A 16,558-nucleotide genomic window follows, 5' to 3' on the forward strand; every position below is an offset into this window, starting at 1 on the left:
TGGATTGCCAAACCATTTGACCAGTTATCATGGCGAGCTCCTCCTTAAATACACATGCCCTCAGATGCTCTTAGATCCATCCAACCTAAACTGAGGTCATCAAGCTGCATGCAGTATAGGTTTTGTGGCACTTGGAGTGGAGTGTCAGCCTGAGAGAGGCTCTGAGAAAAATGTAAATAAGAAGTTACAGATCTGAAGATAATGTGGGGAGTATTGTCGAACCTGTGTCAGACGCAGTATAAATGCTTTTGCCTGTTTGCTTGGAGAGTGACTTCCAGCAGAAGGACCTGAATGAACTGTAGGCACACCGGTAAGATATCTGGACTGTTTATTCTGGTCAGATATTAAGCATTGTGAAGACATATGTAGGATGATGGATCTAGGCTTAAAACTGAAAGTAAATTTTTTTCTTGAATCTTTTTAAACTAAATGTTTTTCCTAATAGATTAATATTTGAAAACGAATATTTTAATTAAATGAATAGATCACTATTTTTAAAAAAGACCTTATGGAAGCAGAATGAAGTAGTTTACTCAAAGCAGATGCTTAGTACAGAATATACTCCTATGTACAGTATTTCTGTCATAATTACTGTAATACACTGACAGCAGGTTTTTACACAGAAATGTCTTAAAGAGTCACTCCACCTATTCAAAATTGTGGCATAATTCAATTCAGGAAACAATTCATTCAGAGTGGTTTGGTGTGAAATTCTCCGTTCTAGAGAAACGTATCGAGTCAGAATTGTTCACAGTGGTGGTGATAGGAACCAGATGTTCACCTCTAAAAGCTCCCTCACAGAAAGTTATTACATGAAATGGTTATGAGTACACTGCCTGATGTCTGAGACATTACAATAGTTTAGTCCTAAAACATATTTTCTTAATTCTATTCATGACAGAAAGGTACTTGCAGGGCATTATAAGGCAAAATAGCCCCCCAAAAACATATGTTTTTCAGATGTTCCACTATTTTATTATCATAAGCTTTACATATAAACACTCAGACTTCCCCTTAATGTTGTGTTTTAACTTTTAGCTAGTTATCCTAAATGTGGTTGTATTTTTGATTTTCTGGTCCACCATAGAAAAAGGTTGAAAACCTGTACCTGTCAATATAGAGTGCAAATCAAAGGAATTGTTCACAGTGGTGGTGATAGGAACCAGTCGGTTAAAATAATTTTTTGAAAAGTCAGCAGAAATCCCCATTAATTTTATTCTTGTGATGTTTAAAATACTGTACAATTTATTCTGCTAAATTTCCTTTGGGGTCAATAAAGTATCTATCTATCTATCTATCTATCTATCTATCTATCTATCTATCTATCTGTCTATCTATCTGTCTACCTATCTATCTATCTATCTATCTATCTATCTATCTATCTATCTGTACTCATCTACTGATGAGTACAGATCTCACCAGCTCTTTCTAAGAAGTCATATTGGCTGTGTTCCAAGAACCAGAAGCAGAACAAGATAAAGAAGGACAGAACTAGACCAAAGACTCCTGTACCATTCACATTTGAAAAAAGATGGTTCTTCCAGGGTTCTTTCGTAAATAAAATGGTTCTATATAGAACCATAAACACTCAAACAACCCTTTGCATGAATAAAGCGTTCTTTGCATCATGAAAGAGCTCTTCAAATTGATGGAGAATGCACCGCAGATGGTTCTATATAGAACCTTTTTGAAAAGGGTTCCTCACAGCACCAAAAGGGTGTGACACAGTAGAAGAAACTTTTTGGTGCTATAAAGAACCCTTGAAGAACCATCTTTTTTAAGAGTGCACACAGAAAACATAGCTTCCTAGATCCTACACGGAGAACAGAGATTAGATTAGATTAGATTCAACTTGTCGATGTGAAGAGTACAGGTCAATGAAATGCAGTAAACAGGAGGTGATAAGCATGAATTGTTCACAAGTATTACAATAGAAGTTATATACCAATATGTATGTTATGTAGATATGAAAGTGGGGAAATGTATATCCATATACATTAGAGGCTAAAGGGGCTAAAGGGGTTTAAAGCCTAAAAAACCCACACTTCAGCTCTACACTCTCATAATTGCAGAATATAATCATTAGTTTCACAGTAGTTACTGAATAATTTATAATTATATATAGTGGAATTCCACTGATTTTTCAGAAAGACTTTATAAGCTTTGTGTAAGTCATTTCAGTGAGGTTAACTTAAAGAGGAATTCCACTGATTTAAAATTTCTGCATATTTCAGTGTTTGAGATGTACAGAGTGATTCAGAGTGGTTTGGTGTGAAATGGTTCAGATTTCTTTACAGTGGTGGTGATAGGAACCAGGGGTCAACATGACTACAACACAGATATAGCTATTTTATTTGCTATCCAAAACCACGAGTGAACCTACACGTGTCTTCTGATTATTTATATGGAATGTTAATGATGGTAAAATAGTGGAAAATCAGAAAAAAATGCATTCTCTTTTTTCTCATTTTTAAAAGCACTAAACCCTTCAGTCGTCTGGTTCTTATTACCAACACTGTGACTCATTAAGTTTCTCCAGAATGCTGCATTTCAGCAAACCACTCTAAATGACTTTGTGTATATCTTAATGATTTACCAATGCCAAAATTCAGAAAAATCGGTTGATTTCCTCTTTGAGTCTTAAGATGAATAACTGATGAATAAAACAGCAGTTATGTCTTTCTGTCTTCTTTCAAACTGCATGATGGTGTCCTCTAAAAAGGGTGGGCCATGGCTGAGCTATTGATAGTGAACACTTTGGAATTTTTTGATGAGTACCTGTTCTCTCAAGGTCAGATGAGGTGGAGAGTGACCGATAGAATGGTTCGCTTGCTGACCGCCACGCCTTCTCGTGCTTTGATGGACGAGCAGATTGTTCTGAAGGGCCATTACCTGCCCTGCAACTCACCTGTAACCTTTCGAGCACGGATGCGCTGTGAAAACGGAAACTTATGGGAATCCATGTCTCATTACCACACTGATGAGAACGGGGATGTTGACTGTGAGCAACTGAAAAGATTAACATAATTAATAGATTATTAAAATTAACATATTAATATTTCCCAAAAATAGAATGAATTTGAATGGAAGCAAAATTTTGCTTTCAGTGGAAGCATCATATATCTACAGTATGATAGTATATGATATGTATATATATATATATATATATATATATATATATATATATACATATGAGCTGGTTCCATTGAACATATCAAATGTTAAAACTAAGAAATTTTATTGTTTTTTGAAAAATATATGCCCATTTTCAATTTGATGCCAACAACATGTTCCAAAAAAGTTGGGACGGGGCAACCAAAGGCTGGTAACTTTTTGTAATGCTAAAAAAAACACCTGGTGGTTAATTGGCAGCACGTCAATAAAATGATTGGGTATAAAAAAGCAGGGAGAGGTTGACCACTGTGAAAGACTGCAGGGGCACATAAGGTAACAATTCAAGAATATCGTTTTTCAATGTAAAGTAGCGAAGAACTTTTGCTTTTCATCATCTACGGTACATAATATCATTAAAAGATACAGAGAACCTGGAGAAATCTCTGTATGCAATGGACAAGGCCAAAAACTAGTATTTGCTGGCCGTGATCTTTGGGCCCTCAGGTGGCACAGCATTAAAAACAGACATGATTCTGTAGGGGAAATCACTGCATGGGCTCAGAAACACTTCTGAAAAACACTGTCTGTGAAAACAGTTCGTTGCTGCATCCACAAATGCAAGTTAAAACTCTAAACTCTAAACCGTACATAAACACAATCCAGAAACACTGCAACTTTCTCTGGGCCCAAGCTCATTTAAAATGGATTGAAGTGAAGTGGAGAAGTGTCCTGTGGTCTGATTAATCAAAACTTCTCTTTGGAAATCATGTACACTGTGTCCTCCGGGCTAAAAGCTATCAGGCTTGTTATCAGCACAAAGTTCAAAAGCCAGCATCCGTGATGGTATGGGAGTGCGTTAGAGCACATGGCATGGGTGACTGGCACATCTGTGAAGGCACCATTAATGCTGAATGATATATACAGGCATTGGCAAAAATTGCTGGAGCAGACCAGCAATTGGTCTGCTCAGTTCCCAAAAACTTACAGAGTGTTGTTAAAAGAAGAGGTGATGAAACATAGTGGTAAACATGCCACTGTCCCAACTTTTTTGGAACGTGTTGTTGGTATTTAATTAGAAATGGACATATATTAAAAAAAAAAAAATACAATTTCTCTGTTTCAACATTTGATATATTGTCTTTGTTGTATTTTCCTTTAAAAATATGGTTTACATGATTTGCATATCATTGCATTCTATTTTTATTTACATTCTGCACAGCATCCCAACATTTTTGGAAATGGGGGTGTAGATTTGCTCTCCTTTAACTTACAATCTGAACACTTATTCTAAAAACTTTATTTATATAATTAGTATATAGTATATAACTTGATTTATATAACTAGTCTAATTTGCCCTGCTATGTGAGCAAAGCCCTGGATTCAGATCTGAATGCTCTCATTATGGTCAAATGGGCACAATTGCAATGTTTTTGAAAGAAGTTTGAAAAGATCTGTTGTGAATTTTCATTTTCACACTGCTCTGAAATAATTAAATCTGTGTCATATTTAGGCCAAAAGTTTGATTAATAGAATTAAAACTCTCCCTCTTTAACAGTGACCAGGGATTCGTCTATGGGCGGCTCATACATTGGTTGTGAACCAATGGGACTCTTTTGGAGTCTGCAGCCTGCACGTGGACAGGAAGAAGGTCTAAGGTACAGAAGGGAAAGATGGTCATCTTATTGAGGTCATTTTTCTATTAATGTAATTGTGTAATTACATGATAAACAGCACAGTTGTGTAATGAATTACATTTGCTTTGATTTGCATTCTATATTGACAGGTTCAGGTTTTCAACCTTTTCCTACAGTGACCTGTATACAACAACCACATTTAGGATAGCTCAAAATACAACCACATTTAGGATAGCTAACTAAAGATGAAAAGACAACATTATGGGGGAATTCCACCAATTTTTCAAAATTTCTGCATAATTCAATGTAAACAGAGTGATTCAGAGTGGTTTGGTGTGAAATGGTTCAGATTTCTTTACAATGGTGGTGATAACAACCAGGAGTCACCATGACAACAACACAAATATAGCCATTTTATTTACTATCCAAAACCATCAGTGAACCTAAACATGTCTTCTGAGTTTTATATGTAATGTTTATTATGGTAAAATAGTGGAAAATCTTTTTCTTTGGTGACTATTTTGCCCTTTACTGCCCTGCAAGTACCTTTCTGTCATGAATGGAATCATGAAAATATGTTTCAGGACAAAACTGTCATAATGTCTCAGACATCAGGGAATGTATTCGTAACCATTTAATGTAATAACTTTCGGTGAGGGAGCTTTTAGAAGGGGAAGTCTGGTTCCTATCACCACCACTGTGAACATTTCTGACAGAGCATTTTACACCAAACCACTCTGAATGAGTTTGTTTACATCTTAACTGGTAAAATTCTCCAAAAGATCATAAATTCAAATCATAAATAAATAATAATAATATTTATAAATATCTCCTCTTTGCCTTACAAACACAAACATGGTATGAACTGAAAGTTTAGAATCTGCTATTTCAGCACAATTTAAACTTTAACCTCAATTCTATTCCTTGTATTCAGATTACGGAAGAAAAATGTGGACACTCCATATACGGTACATGTGACCATGCTGGAAGGCCACATTTTATTGCGTGATTCCTCTGAAGACGAAGAGATGATAGGAAAGCAGGAGCTGGCCACTGTCACAGTGCAGCGCTGGTACAAGGCCCCGGGGGTCCAGAGAATAGAAATATGTCAGAACCAAGTTGTGGGAACCTTGTTTCTGCCTCCAGGTGAGTTTGGAAGGGAAATGAGATTAAAAGAAGTTCCGTTGTGCTCCTGTAGCTCATCTAGCAAATCATGGCATTAACAATGTCAAGGTGATCGAATTCAAAGTCGCATTGCAACAAACTGTCAGTTGTCGTATATTGAGAAAATAATATTGTAAAGGTCTCTTCAAAACTGGAACACATATGGCAAAGTTGTAATGTCACAATACTTCAAAAGGTTTTCACAATACATATGTCACGTATATTTTTTCAGACATATGATTAGTTGGAACGAAAACTGTGGATACATTGTTTTGTATTCCACATTTCAATGCTGAGCTGCGCTAAATACAATTAAGCAGGATGAAATCTGCTCTCTTTTAGTCAAACTAGCAGTTGGAAAGTGGTTTTTAAGGACCAACGATATTCACAATACACTCAGAAAAGTTTATTGTGAAATATTGTGACAATTTATCACAATAATGATAGATTTGTAACTCTTAAAATGTACAAATCTTTACACAGGTCAATACTTTAATTCCTCACTTTCATAACCGGTGGCGATCCTATGATTTTTTTTTAGCCGGAGCCATAATGAGGCCATAGTTTCTGTTCTGGGGCTACGGTGGGCCTCTTTGCAACGGCGTGGGGCAATTATTCACAGCCAACACGGGTTAAGTTCATTTCTGAGTCCATGCAGTTCACACATGGAGCAAAAAAAGCTGCAAAAAACAGCCTTTTTTTAATTCAGTGCTTTTGTGATATCACAAAAACCAATACATTTACATATATACAACTACTCAGCCTACAGCAGTTGAGCCTGCCCACTCACACTGATATTATAAGGAGTGTTTCAGCCCAGACTGATTTTTGAATGAGGTACAATCAGAACTGAACTCATTTACATATATCAGGCACAGTAACAAAAACAGCCTGTTTAACACTAAGGTATCAAGCGAGATTGGAAAATGAACATATATCTGAAGGTGCATAAATGCAATGGAGGACTTAGCGCAAAATCATAATAACATTCTTTTAAACTCATTAGATGAGAATTGCGAATACTTTACTTTGAACAAAAAGCTTTCCAAGTGACTTATATTTTAATGAATGCTGAAAGTAAATTGTGGCTTATTCTTCCAGGTCCAGGTCCGTTTCCTGGAGTTTTGGACCTGTGGGGAATTGGCGGAGGCCTGGTGGAGTATCGAGCAGCTTTGTTCGCCTCTCGTGGTCTGGCTAGCCTGGCATTGGCCTACTTTAACCATAAAGACATTCCAGGCCCCCGAAATCACTTCACTGTTGGAGACTCCTATTTCAAGGTCTAGCCTTGAGTAATCATATATAGGCAGTCACATCATAGATTTTCCGTTATACACTATATGGACAAAAGTACTGGTACTATACTGTGGTACTGTAAAAGGATGCCACTGTTGCAAGTCAATTCATGGAATTTCTTCCCTCCTAGATATTCCATGACCAACTGTGAGTGGTTTTATTGAAAAGTGGAAGCATTTAGGAGCCACAGCAGCTCAACCACAAAGTGACAGACCATGTAAAGTTACAGAGCGGGTTGCTGAGTGCTGAGGCACATAGTGCATAAAAGTTACCAATGCTCTGCTGATCAACACTGCAGAGTTCAAAACCTCCTCTGGCTTTAACATCAGTACAAACACTGCACCGGGAGCTTTATAGCACAATCCCAAGCGTCAGGTGGAGTGGTGTAAAGCACGGCGCCACTGGACTCTGAAGCAGTGGAAACATATTCTGTGGAGTGACGAATCACACTTCTCTCTCTGTCAGTCTGATGGACAAGTCTGGGTTTGGCAAATGCCAGGAGAAGATTACCTACCTGACTGCATTGTACCAACTGTAAAGTTTGGTGGAGGAGGGATAATGATATGGGCTTGTTTTTCAGGGTTTGGCCTAGATCCCTTAGTTCCAGTGAAGGAAAATCTTAATGCTTCAGCAGACCAAGACATTTTGGACAATTGTATGCTTCAACTTTGTGGGAACAGTTTGGAGAGGAACCTTTTATGTTCCAGCATGACTGAGCCCAAGTGCACAAAGCAAGGTCCATAAGGACATAGTTGGGTGAGTTTGGTATGGAAGAACTTGGCTGACCCTCACAGAGCCCTGACCTCAACCCCATCATACACCTAATGGAGATTGTGAGCCAGGCCCTCCCGTCCAACATCAGTGTTTGACCTCGCAAATGCTCTTCTGGATTAATGGGCAAAAATTTGCACAGACACACTCCAAAATATTGTAGAAAGCTTCCCAGAAGAGTGGAAGCTGTTATAGCTGCAAAGGGGGGAACCACTCCAAATGAATGCCTATAGATTTAGAATGGGATGTCATAAAAGCTCTTGTGGGTGTAATGTGTAGGCGTCCCAATACTATTGTCCATATAGTGTATGTAGCTATGCAAAATGAATTTAAAGAATTCTGACTGTTTCAACATATATACACAAACGTGACCATGCCAAGTTAGTTTAAATATTCTCGCAACTGGTAAACTTAATGATATATACATACAGTTGTATGCAAACGTTTAGGCTCCCCAGCCAAATTACATATTTTGTTGATTTAGGACAGTGTATTTAATATTCAGCCCAACCCTCTATGGGATTATGACAGAATTAGTGTTTGATATACAGTTGGAACACAGACTAATTATCACCATGATGAATTTGATGAATAGCTTTCTTAATTGTGTTCTCCAGGCAGCATGGCGTGTTCTTCAGGACCATCCACAGGTGTGTGGTAACAGGATGGCCATTATAGGCCTTTCGTTTGGGGTCTTCATAGCCCTGCGGATGGCCATGTATCCTTCAGTCAGTGTAAGTAACCACCTCTAGATTAATATGCTCATCTCTGCTGTCCTGCCTTTTAAAACAAGTCTGAAAAGAACTTCTGAATAGAAGTACACATAGAAACTCACACAAAACATCTGTTATTATCTACTTATAAGTGTCTCTCTGGATCTCTGTATCATTTGCAAACATGAATTCAAAATTCAAGAATTAGAAGTATTTACAGGTGATATTATAAGGCAGCTACTAATATGAATGCTGAAAAAAGTAATGCATTTCCTTTCTACAAATATGTTAAAGGGCCCATATCTTACATTTTTCTTCTGTTTTATTTGTGTCCCATGAGGTAATAAAGAGGCTGTTTTGTTGATGGATGTTGGTAAATGAGCTCTTTTCTGATTGGCTGCCCTGTTTTGAGCCTCAATTAAAAAGCAGTCCTTGATGAAATAGTCCATATAGCTTCAGGGTGAATGGGTGGGGCTAAACCTCTATAGGCTGAATAGGCAGATATATGTACAGGTTGGTTTTTGCGACATCACGAAACTAAATAAATTCAGAATTGCCTGTGTAATTTCCATATGTGGACTGTGTGGACTGGGGAGTGAAAGGTATGTTTTGAAACTTAACATACTACATGAAACCCTCCCAGAAAGTGTGGAATAATCAGTTTTCCATGATACGGGCCCTTTAAATTTTTAAATTACATACACAATTATTGGCAAAAGTAAATCAGCTGAAGAACAACATGTTGATGCATTGTTAATTGTTGTTGATATATTTGAAAAGTTGATTTATTAATTTATTTAATAATTATTTTAACAATAATTATTTTATTCATGTGGAAATGGTGTGCACTTAAATTCAATGCACTGCTTTTTTAAGTGTGGCTAAAAGGCTCACCTGGTTAAATGACATGTCTGCACATTTTAATGCACAATTACTGTTTATTTAACATAGGAAATTGTTGCCTGTACAAAAGCTGTATCACAATTTATTGTATTTATTTTTTTTGTTTTTCAATATTTAACTCAGCAATATTTGAGTGTTCCCTGTAAAAGATATTCTCAGTAAGATCAACAGAAACATGTCATTTCAACAGGGCACCCAAATGTCTGAATGTAACTGGACATGTTTGTCTGCTGTTGTATGCTTTATATCATGCAAAACACAACATGCAGCATTTTTTTTCTTCCATTAATTGTCAAGCCCAAATGTGTGGTGTGCATCAACGGGCCTTTGGGGGTTTACAACAGCTTAGCCAACGAAGACCGACTTACTTGTGATACGTGAGTAGATAATGAAATGAGTTAGCAGTTCTGAAATAAACATGAATGTCATTATGTACAACGATCAGCAATAACATTAAACCCACCTCTTTGTTACACTCATTTTATCAGCTTCACTGACCATATAGGAATAATTTGTAGTTCTACAGTTACAGACTGTAGTCCATCTGTTTCTATGCATACTTTGTTACCCTGTTCTTCAATGGTCAGGACCCCCACAGGACTCCCACAGAGCAGGTATTATTTGGGAGGTGGGTCATTCTCAGCACTGCAGTAACACTGACGTGGTGGTGATGTGTTAGCATGTGTTGCGCTGGTGTGAGTGGATCAGACACAGCAGTGCTGCTGGAGTTTTTAAATGCCTCAGTGTCGCTGCTGGACTGAGAACCAAAAACATTCAGCCAACAGCGTCCTGTGGGCAGCGTCCTGTGACCACTGATAAGGAACTAGAGGATGAACAACACAAACTGTGCAGCGGCAGATGAGCTATCGTCTCTGACTTTACATCTACAAGGTGGACCAACAAGGTAGGAGTGTCTAATAGAGTGGACAGTGAGTGGACTCAGTGTTTAAAAACTCCAGCATCTCTGCTGTGTTTGATCCACTCGCACCAGCGCAACACACATTAACACACCACCACGACGTCAGTGTCACTGCAGTGCTGTGAATGACCCACCACACAAATAATGCCTGAAAACAGATGGACTACAGTCTGTAATTGTAGAACTACAAAGTGCTCCTATATGGTCAATGGGGCTGATTAAATGGACACTGAGTGTAAAAACAAAGGGGTGGTTTTAATGTTACGGCTGATTAGTGTCTATGTTACGTCTACAGAGGCAAAAAACTTTGGGGTGTTAATCAGCAAGGTTACCTGAGCTTCTGGGAAGCATCCTTGCCCAGCAATTTTCCACCTGCTAACATTGTTCAGGTGAGTTTTCACAGTCAAATGTTCAGGTTATTCTCAAGTCACCATAAAGAAGAATTTCGCTGATTTTCTATATTTATCACATAATTTATTTGGTGAGATGTAAACAAAGTCATTCAGAGTGGTTTGATATGAAATGCATGTACCACACAATAATTAAAAAAATAAGTTTAATTTAGACCAAAACATTTATTTCAGAACTATCGTAAAACAATGTCTCAGGCATCATGCAGTTAACCATTGTGTGATAACTTTCTGTGAGGGAGCTTTTAGAGGTGGACATCTGGTTCCTATCACCACCACTGTGAACAATTCTGACTCTGAATGACTTTGTTTACATCTTAACCATGCAAATTTAAAATGATCATGCTGTGAATCTGTTAGGCTAAGACAAGTTATACAAACACATTTTAGACACATGAAAACAGAGAAAATACTACAGTGACACAGTTATTAACAAAAGTAAGTAAACTGAAAGACACAGTGATGTTGATGTAATACATTGTATTGATGTGGAAATGATGTACACAATGCATCACTGTTTTCAGCATAGGACATGAAATTCTCAACAGTTTTGAAGCATAAATCCGAGAAGGTGGCTGATGCAGAGAATTTGTAGAGGGGAGAATTACCGCTCCGTATAGTCTTCCGGGTTTCTCAAACGCTAGAGGGCGCTCCTGAGCAAGTCCAAAATGAATGGGTTAAGATGGAGCATTTGAGCAAAATCATAGTTTATAAATGATTGAACATTTTAATGTAAAATAATATATTAACTTCCAGATCACAGAACAGCATAAAACATTTTAACATTGCTGTTATATTTTTAACACTTTTGAACTCACCAACGCTCTAATAGAAGTTTAATAGAAGTTCAGAACGCACCTTGTGGACGTCCATGACATCAGTGAGCGTGAACAGCCAATGAGCTGCTCCGCTGGCCAACCGATCAGCACTCAGTAGCAGTAATGTTAGCGTCCTGCTGCATCAAACCCGTTTGCTGTAGAAAAAAGGAAAAACACATTTTTTTAGTGAAATACATCCTTCTGCTTTCTACAATTAAAGGAAAATTCTGGGCAAGTGATAAGAAACTATTTTAACATATTGTTTTTAGCTGTTTAGCTCCATTCACCCCATTTATTGAGGACTCGCTCATGTGTGCCCTCTGGCGATTTTGCAGTCAGGTTTTTGATATAACTGGGGAAATAGGTAAAAGCCAGGCTCCTCATAAACTGATGTGGTGCCCAGTCTCACATTCCCATCCTAATCTTACTTCCCCTAGTTTCCGTTCATGGTATTCGCAGTTTTATTGGATGAATCATACATATCACATCCGTCAATCAACAATTCTGGGATGAACCTCGAAAGGCATAGGTAGATATGTATGTGCCTGGCTTTTTGTATATTTAAATATATATTTATAACGCAACAAAACTAACACACAACTGAATTAAAACAGTGACATGGTTTACAGTTAACAGTACTGGCGTGACAATGAAAATGTGCTAACTTGCTAACTCTTGCCGAGGGTCTTTGGGACGTGAAATCAGAATGGGGATGTGAGATTGGGCCAGAGCCGGCTCATGAGGAGCCTGGCAGCAGAGGGCGCCCGCGAGCGAGTCCTCAATGAATGGGAGTGAATGGAGCTCAACGCCTAAAAACGAAAAGTTAAAATAGTTTCTAATCACTCGCCCAGAACTTTCCTTTAATTTTAGAAAGGAGAAGGATGTATTTCACTAAAAAAGCAAAGAAAACTCACCTATATATTTCCTTGTCTCTACAGCAAACGGGTTTGGCCAGAAGAAGGTTGGCATTACTGCTAGTGGGTGCTGATTGGTTAGCATTACTGCTACTGAGTGCTGATTGGTTGGTGAGCGGAGCAGCTCATTGGCTGTTCACGCTCACAGACATCATGACCATCCATGAGGCGCCGTTTTAAACTCGAGTTTAAAAGCTCTTAAAAATATAACAGCAGTTTTAAAATGTTTTATGCTGCCCGGTGTTCAGGAAAAATATTCTTTTACATTAAAAATGTTTAATCATTTATAAACTATGATTTTTCTTGAATGCTCCATCTTTACCCATTTATTTTGGACTCGCTCTGGAGCGCCCTCTAGTGTTTGAGAAACCCGGAAGACATTACAGAGTGGCAATTCTCCTCTCTGACTGGTCTTTGCACTGGCTTTTCCTGATGTCTCTTTTTTGGCTCAACTTGTCCAGATTGAGAAGCTGGAGTGCCCCCTGCTGTACATTGTGGGCGAGGACGACTTAAGCTGTGCAAGTATGGTGAACGCAGACGAGGTGAGCAGGTTGTTTTTTGGCCGTGGGGTCATCACCAGAAATGGACCAGAAGCATAATAGTCGTGGCCTGGGGTGGCGAGTGCCATACTAACATGAAGCATGGCCACCTAAGTTATGGAAAATGAGACAGTCAGCCATCAATAAAGCATCAATTACGCTTTATGGTAAAAATCTGCTTTTGGGGTAGTTACCAATCAGTTATGAGAGTGCAATGATGCTGTGTTTAACATATTTAACATACCTTGATGGGTTGATAGTGAGTAAATGTGTGCTGGGTCCTTAAGCAGTGCTGCTCACTGAGCTACACTATGAAGTACTCAATGGTCCATTCACACTATATTCAGTTTACATCAGTTTAGATCTGCCCATTCACACTCTATTCAGTCTACATCAGTTTAGCTCTGCCCATTCATGCTCTATTCAGTCTACATCAGTTTAGCCCTGCAAATTCTTGCTTTATTCAGTCTACATCAGTTTAGATCTGCCCATTCATACTCTATTCAGTCTACATCAGTTTAGCTCTGCCCATTCATGCTCTATTCAGTCTACATCAGTTTAGCCCTGCAAATTCTTGCTTTATTCAGTCTACATCAGTTTAGCTCTGCCCATTCATGCTCTATTCAGTCTACATCAGTTTAGCCCTGCAAATTCTTGCTTTATTCAGTCTACATCAGTTTAGATCTGCCCATTCATACTCTATTCAGTCTACATCAGTTTAGCTCTGCCCATTCACACTTCATTCAGTCTACATCAGTTTAACTTTGCACATTCACACTTTATTCAGTCTGCATCAGTTTAGCTCCGCCCATTCACGCATTATTCAGTCTACATCAGTTTAGCTTTGCCCCTTCACGCTATATTCAGTCTACATCAGTTTAGCCCTGCACATTCACACTTTATTCAGTCTGCATCAGTTTAGCTCCGCCCATTCATGCTTTATTCAGTCTACATCAGTTTAGCTTTGCCCCTTCACGCTTTATTTAGCCAACATCAGTTTGGCTCCACCCATTCACACCCTATTCAGTCTACATCAGTTTGGCTCCAACCATTCACACTCTGTTCAGTCAACATCAGTTTAGCTCTGCCCATTCACGCTTTATTCAGTCTACATCAGTTTAGCTCCACCCATTCACACTCTATTAAGGCTACATCAGTTTAGCTCCACCCATTCATGCTCGATTTAGTCTACATCAGTTTAGCTCCGCCCAAGTCTATATCAGTTTAGCTCTGCCCATTCACACTCTATTAAGTCTGCATCCACTAAGCTCTGCCCATTTACACTCTATTAAGGCTGCATCAATTTAGTTCCACCCATTCACACACTACGAAGTCTACATCAGCTTGGCTCCACCCATTTACACTCCATTAAGTCTACATCAATTTAGTTCCACCCATTCACACTCTACGAAGTCTACACCAGCTTGGCTTCACCCATTTACACTCTATTAAGGCTACATCGGTTTAGCTCTGCCCATTCACACTCTATTAAGTCTATATCACTTTAGCTCTACCCATTCACACCCTATTAAGGCAACATCAGTTTAGCTCCACCCATTCACAATCTTTTAAGTCTACTTCAGTTTAGCTCTGCCTATTCACACTCTATTACGGCTACATAAATTTAGCTCCGCCCAAGTCTACGTCAGTTTAGCCCCGCCCATCACACTCTATTAAGGCTACATCCGTTTAGCTCAATGCATTCACACTCTAATAAGGCTACATCAGTTTAGCTTCACCGATTCACATTCTAGCTGCATTCCAAAGCCTAGGCTGCATTTCTCGGCTGCTGTGTCATATCAGGTCATTCCGAAGTAAAGCAGCCTTCATATACAGCCTAGAAATTCAGCCTACATTCGGAGTGATTTGAAGGACCCATCAGATGTATCCTTCCCGGTCTTCAGTTACCCACAGTTCTCTGCACAATAACGACGCAAAGGAGAAAAAAAAACAGCACAACGAAAATAGAGGAAAACGAAGCTGTTGGAGCAGAGCCTGTTTTAAAATGTAAATTGTTTACATACTTGAATTCTTCTTTGTTACATTATAAACTGTAAAATCACTGATTAATTAAAGAATTCATCCATGTATCATAATGCGCCCTTATATCGTATTTTATTTAGAAGTATTTGTATATACGTAGTTTATTGTACTACATAAGAACGTTTCCTCCGTTTTTGTGAAGAAATGAAAAAGCAACAAACACAATGCAACGAGCTCCATTTTCTCTCACCAGTTCTCTCACGAGTTTTGCGCCTCTCTGGCGACGTCACCACTCAGCCTCATTAGGACTGTTCTATTTGTGTGTTCAATAGGCTACTAAGGAGGAGTCTTCACAGTACAGTCCTACCGAGGACCTGCCCTACCTCAGCTGCAGCCTAGGCCTTGGAACGCAGCTTCTATTAAGACTACATCAGTTTAGCTCCACCCATTCTCACTCTTTTAAGACGACATCAGTTTAGCACCGCCCATTCACACTATTAAGTCTGTATCAGTTTAGCCCCACCCCTGCACACTCTATTAAGACTACATCAGTTTAGCCTTGCCCATTCACCTTCTGTTCAGTCTACATCAGCTTAGCTCTGAACTCAGGCTGAAGTTATAAGGAGTGTTTCAGCTCAGACTGAAATGCAGGACAGCCAATCAGAATAGAGCTCATTTACATATATCAGTCTTAAAGGCGTAGTAACAAAAACAGGCTGTTTAATTGCAATAAAGAGAGGTTGGAAACAAAGAGCCAACGAAATACGTAAAACATGACAATCACCTGACTTGTGCTGTAGATCGAGAAAAGATTGCTGGCTGTTGGCAAATCTCACCTGTTCACTCGTGTCTCTTACCCTGGTGCGGGTCACCTGATCGAGCCTCCATACACCCCCTGTGCCCGGACCTCTTTGTGGGCAAAGCGGCCTACTAAATGCAAGTGTCCTTTTCTCCTTTAAATAAAAAATATTTTCAGCAATTTTTTTTTATTATTAAACCTGCGGTTTGTGTCATTTCAGTGTTTACCCAGTGGGGAGGAAAGCTAGCAGAACACGCAGCAGCTCAAGAGGACTCATGGCAAAGGATCCTGGGATTTCTTGAGTGTAACTTAAGAGGGGAGCAGAGAACACAGTCCTTTTCTACAAAAGAACCAAATCAACACATTGTTCCAAAACATCTGGACACCCTTTTCAATTAATTCAGCTATGATAAGGTGCACTCAGTGCTGACAAAGGAGTTTAATTGCAAACACAGAGCTTGTAAGGGGGAGGGAAAGTGCAGCACTACGCTACCTACTGGTTGCATACAAAACATTGACTTATCATTCACTTTGCCATAGGGAACTTTCATGAAGTTAAATCAGTGTCTCTAAAACCTTAACCT

General features: G+C 38.8%; 1 protein-coding gene across 3 annotated transcripts; it reads left to right on the forward strand.

Annotated features, from left to right (window-relative positions):
• The first annotated feature begins 52 nt into the window (after positions 1-52).
• On the forward strand, positions 53-16,424 carry LOC118799894 (bile acid-CoA:amino acid N-acyltransferase-like). Of its 3 annotated transcripts, none has more exons than XM_036559982.1 (11): positions 53-310; positions 2,797-3,001; positions 4,670-4,769; positions 5,683-5,894; positions 7,014-7,189; positions 8,594-8,710; positions 9,890-9,969; positions 10,807-10,900; positions 13,115-13,195; positions 15,976-16,111; positions 16,195-16,424. In XM_036559982.1, exons 2-11 carry the CDS (start codon positions 2,797-2,799, stop codon positions 16,371-16,373), a joined length of 1,380 nt encoding a protein of 459 aa, XP_036415875.1. In that variant the 5' UTR covers positions 53-310; the 3' UTR covers positions 16,374-16,424. The 3 variants fall into 3 exon arrangements, with proteins under 3 accessions (XP_036415875.1, XP_036415876.1, XP_036415874.1); XM_036559981.1 differs by having other exon boundaries at positions 54-310; positions 2,792-3,001; XM_036559983.1 differs by lacking the exon at positions 2,797-3,001.
• Positions 16,425-16,558: the final 134 nt, after the last annotated feature.

This window comes from Colossoma macropomum, unplaced genomic scaffold, assembly GCF_904425465.1.
Source record: "Colossoma macropomum unplaced genomic scaffold, Colossoma_macropomum, whole genome shotgun sequence".
Lineage (NCBI taxonomy): Eukaryota > Metazoa > Chordata > Actinopteri > Characiformes > Serrasalmidae > Colossoma > Colossoma macropomum.

Coding starts and splice junctions, on each gene's coding strand:
- LOC118799894 (XM_036559981.1), top strand. Junction 5,895..7,013: donor AACCTTGTTTCTGCCTCCAG/GTGAGTTTGGAA, acceptor TTATTCTTCCAG/GTCCAGGTCCGTTTCCTGGA. Junction 7,190..8,593: donor TTGGAGACTCCTATTTCAAG/GTCTAGCCTTGA, acceptor TGTGTTCTCCAG/GCAGCATGGCGTGTTCTTCA.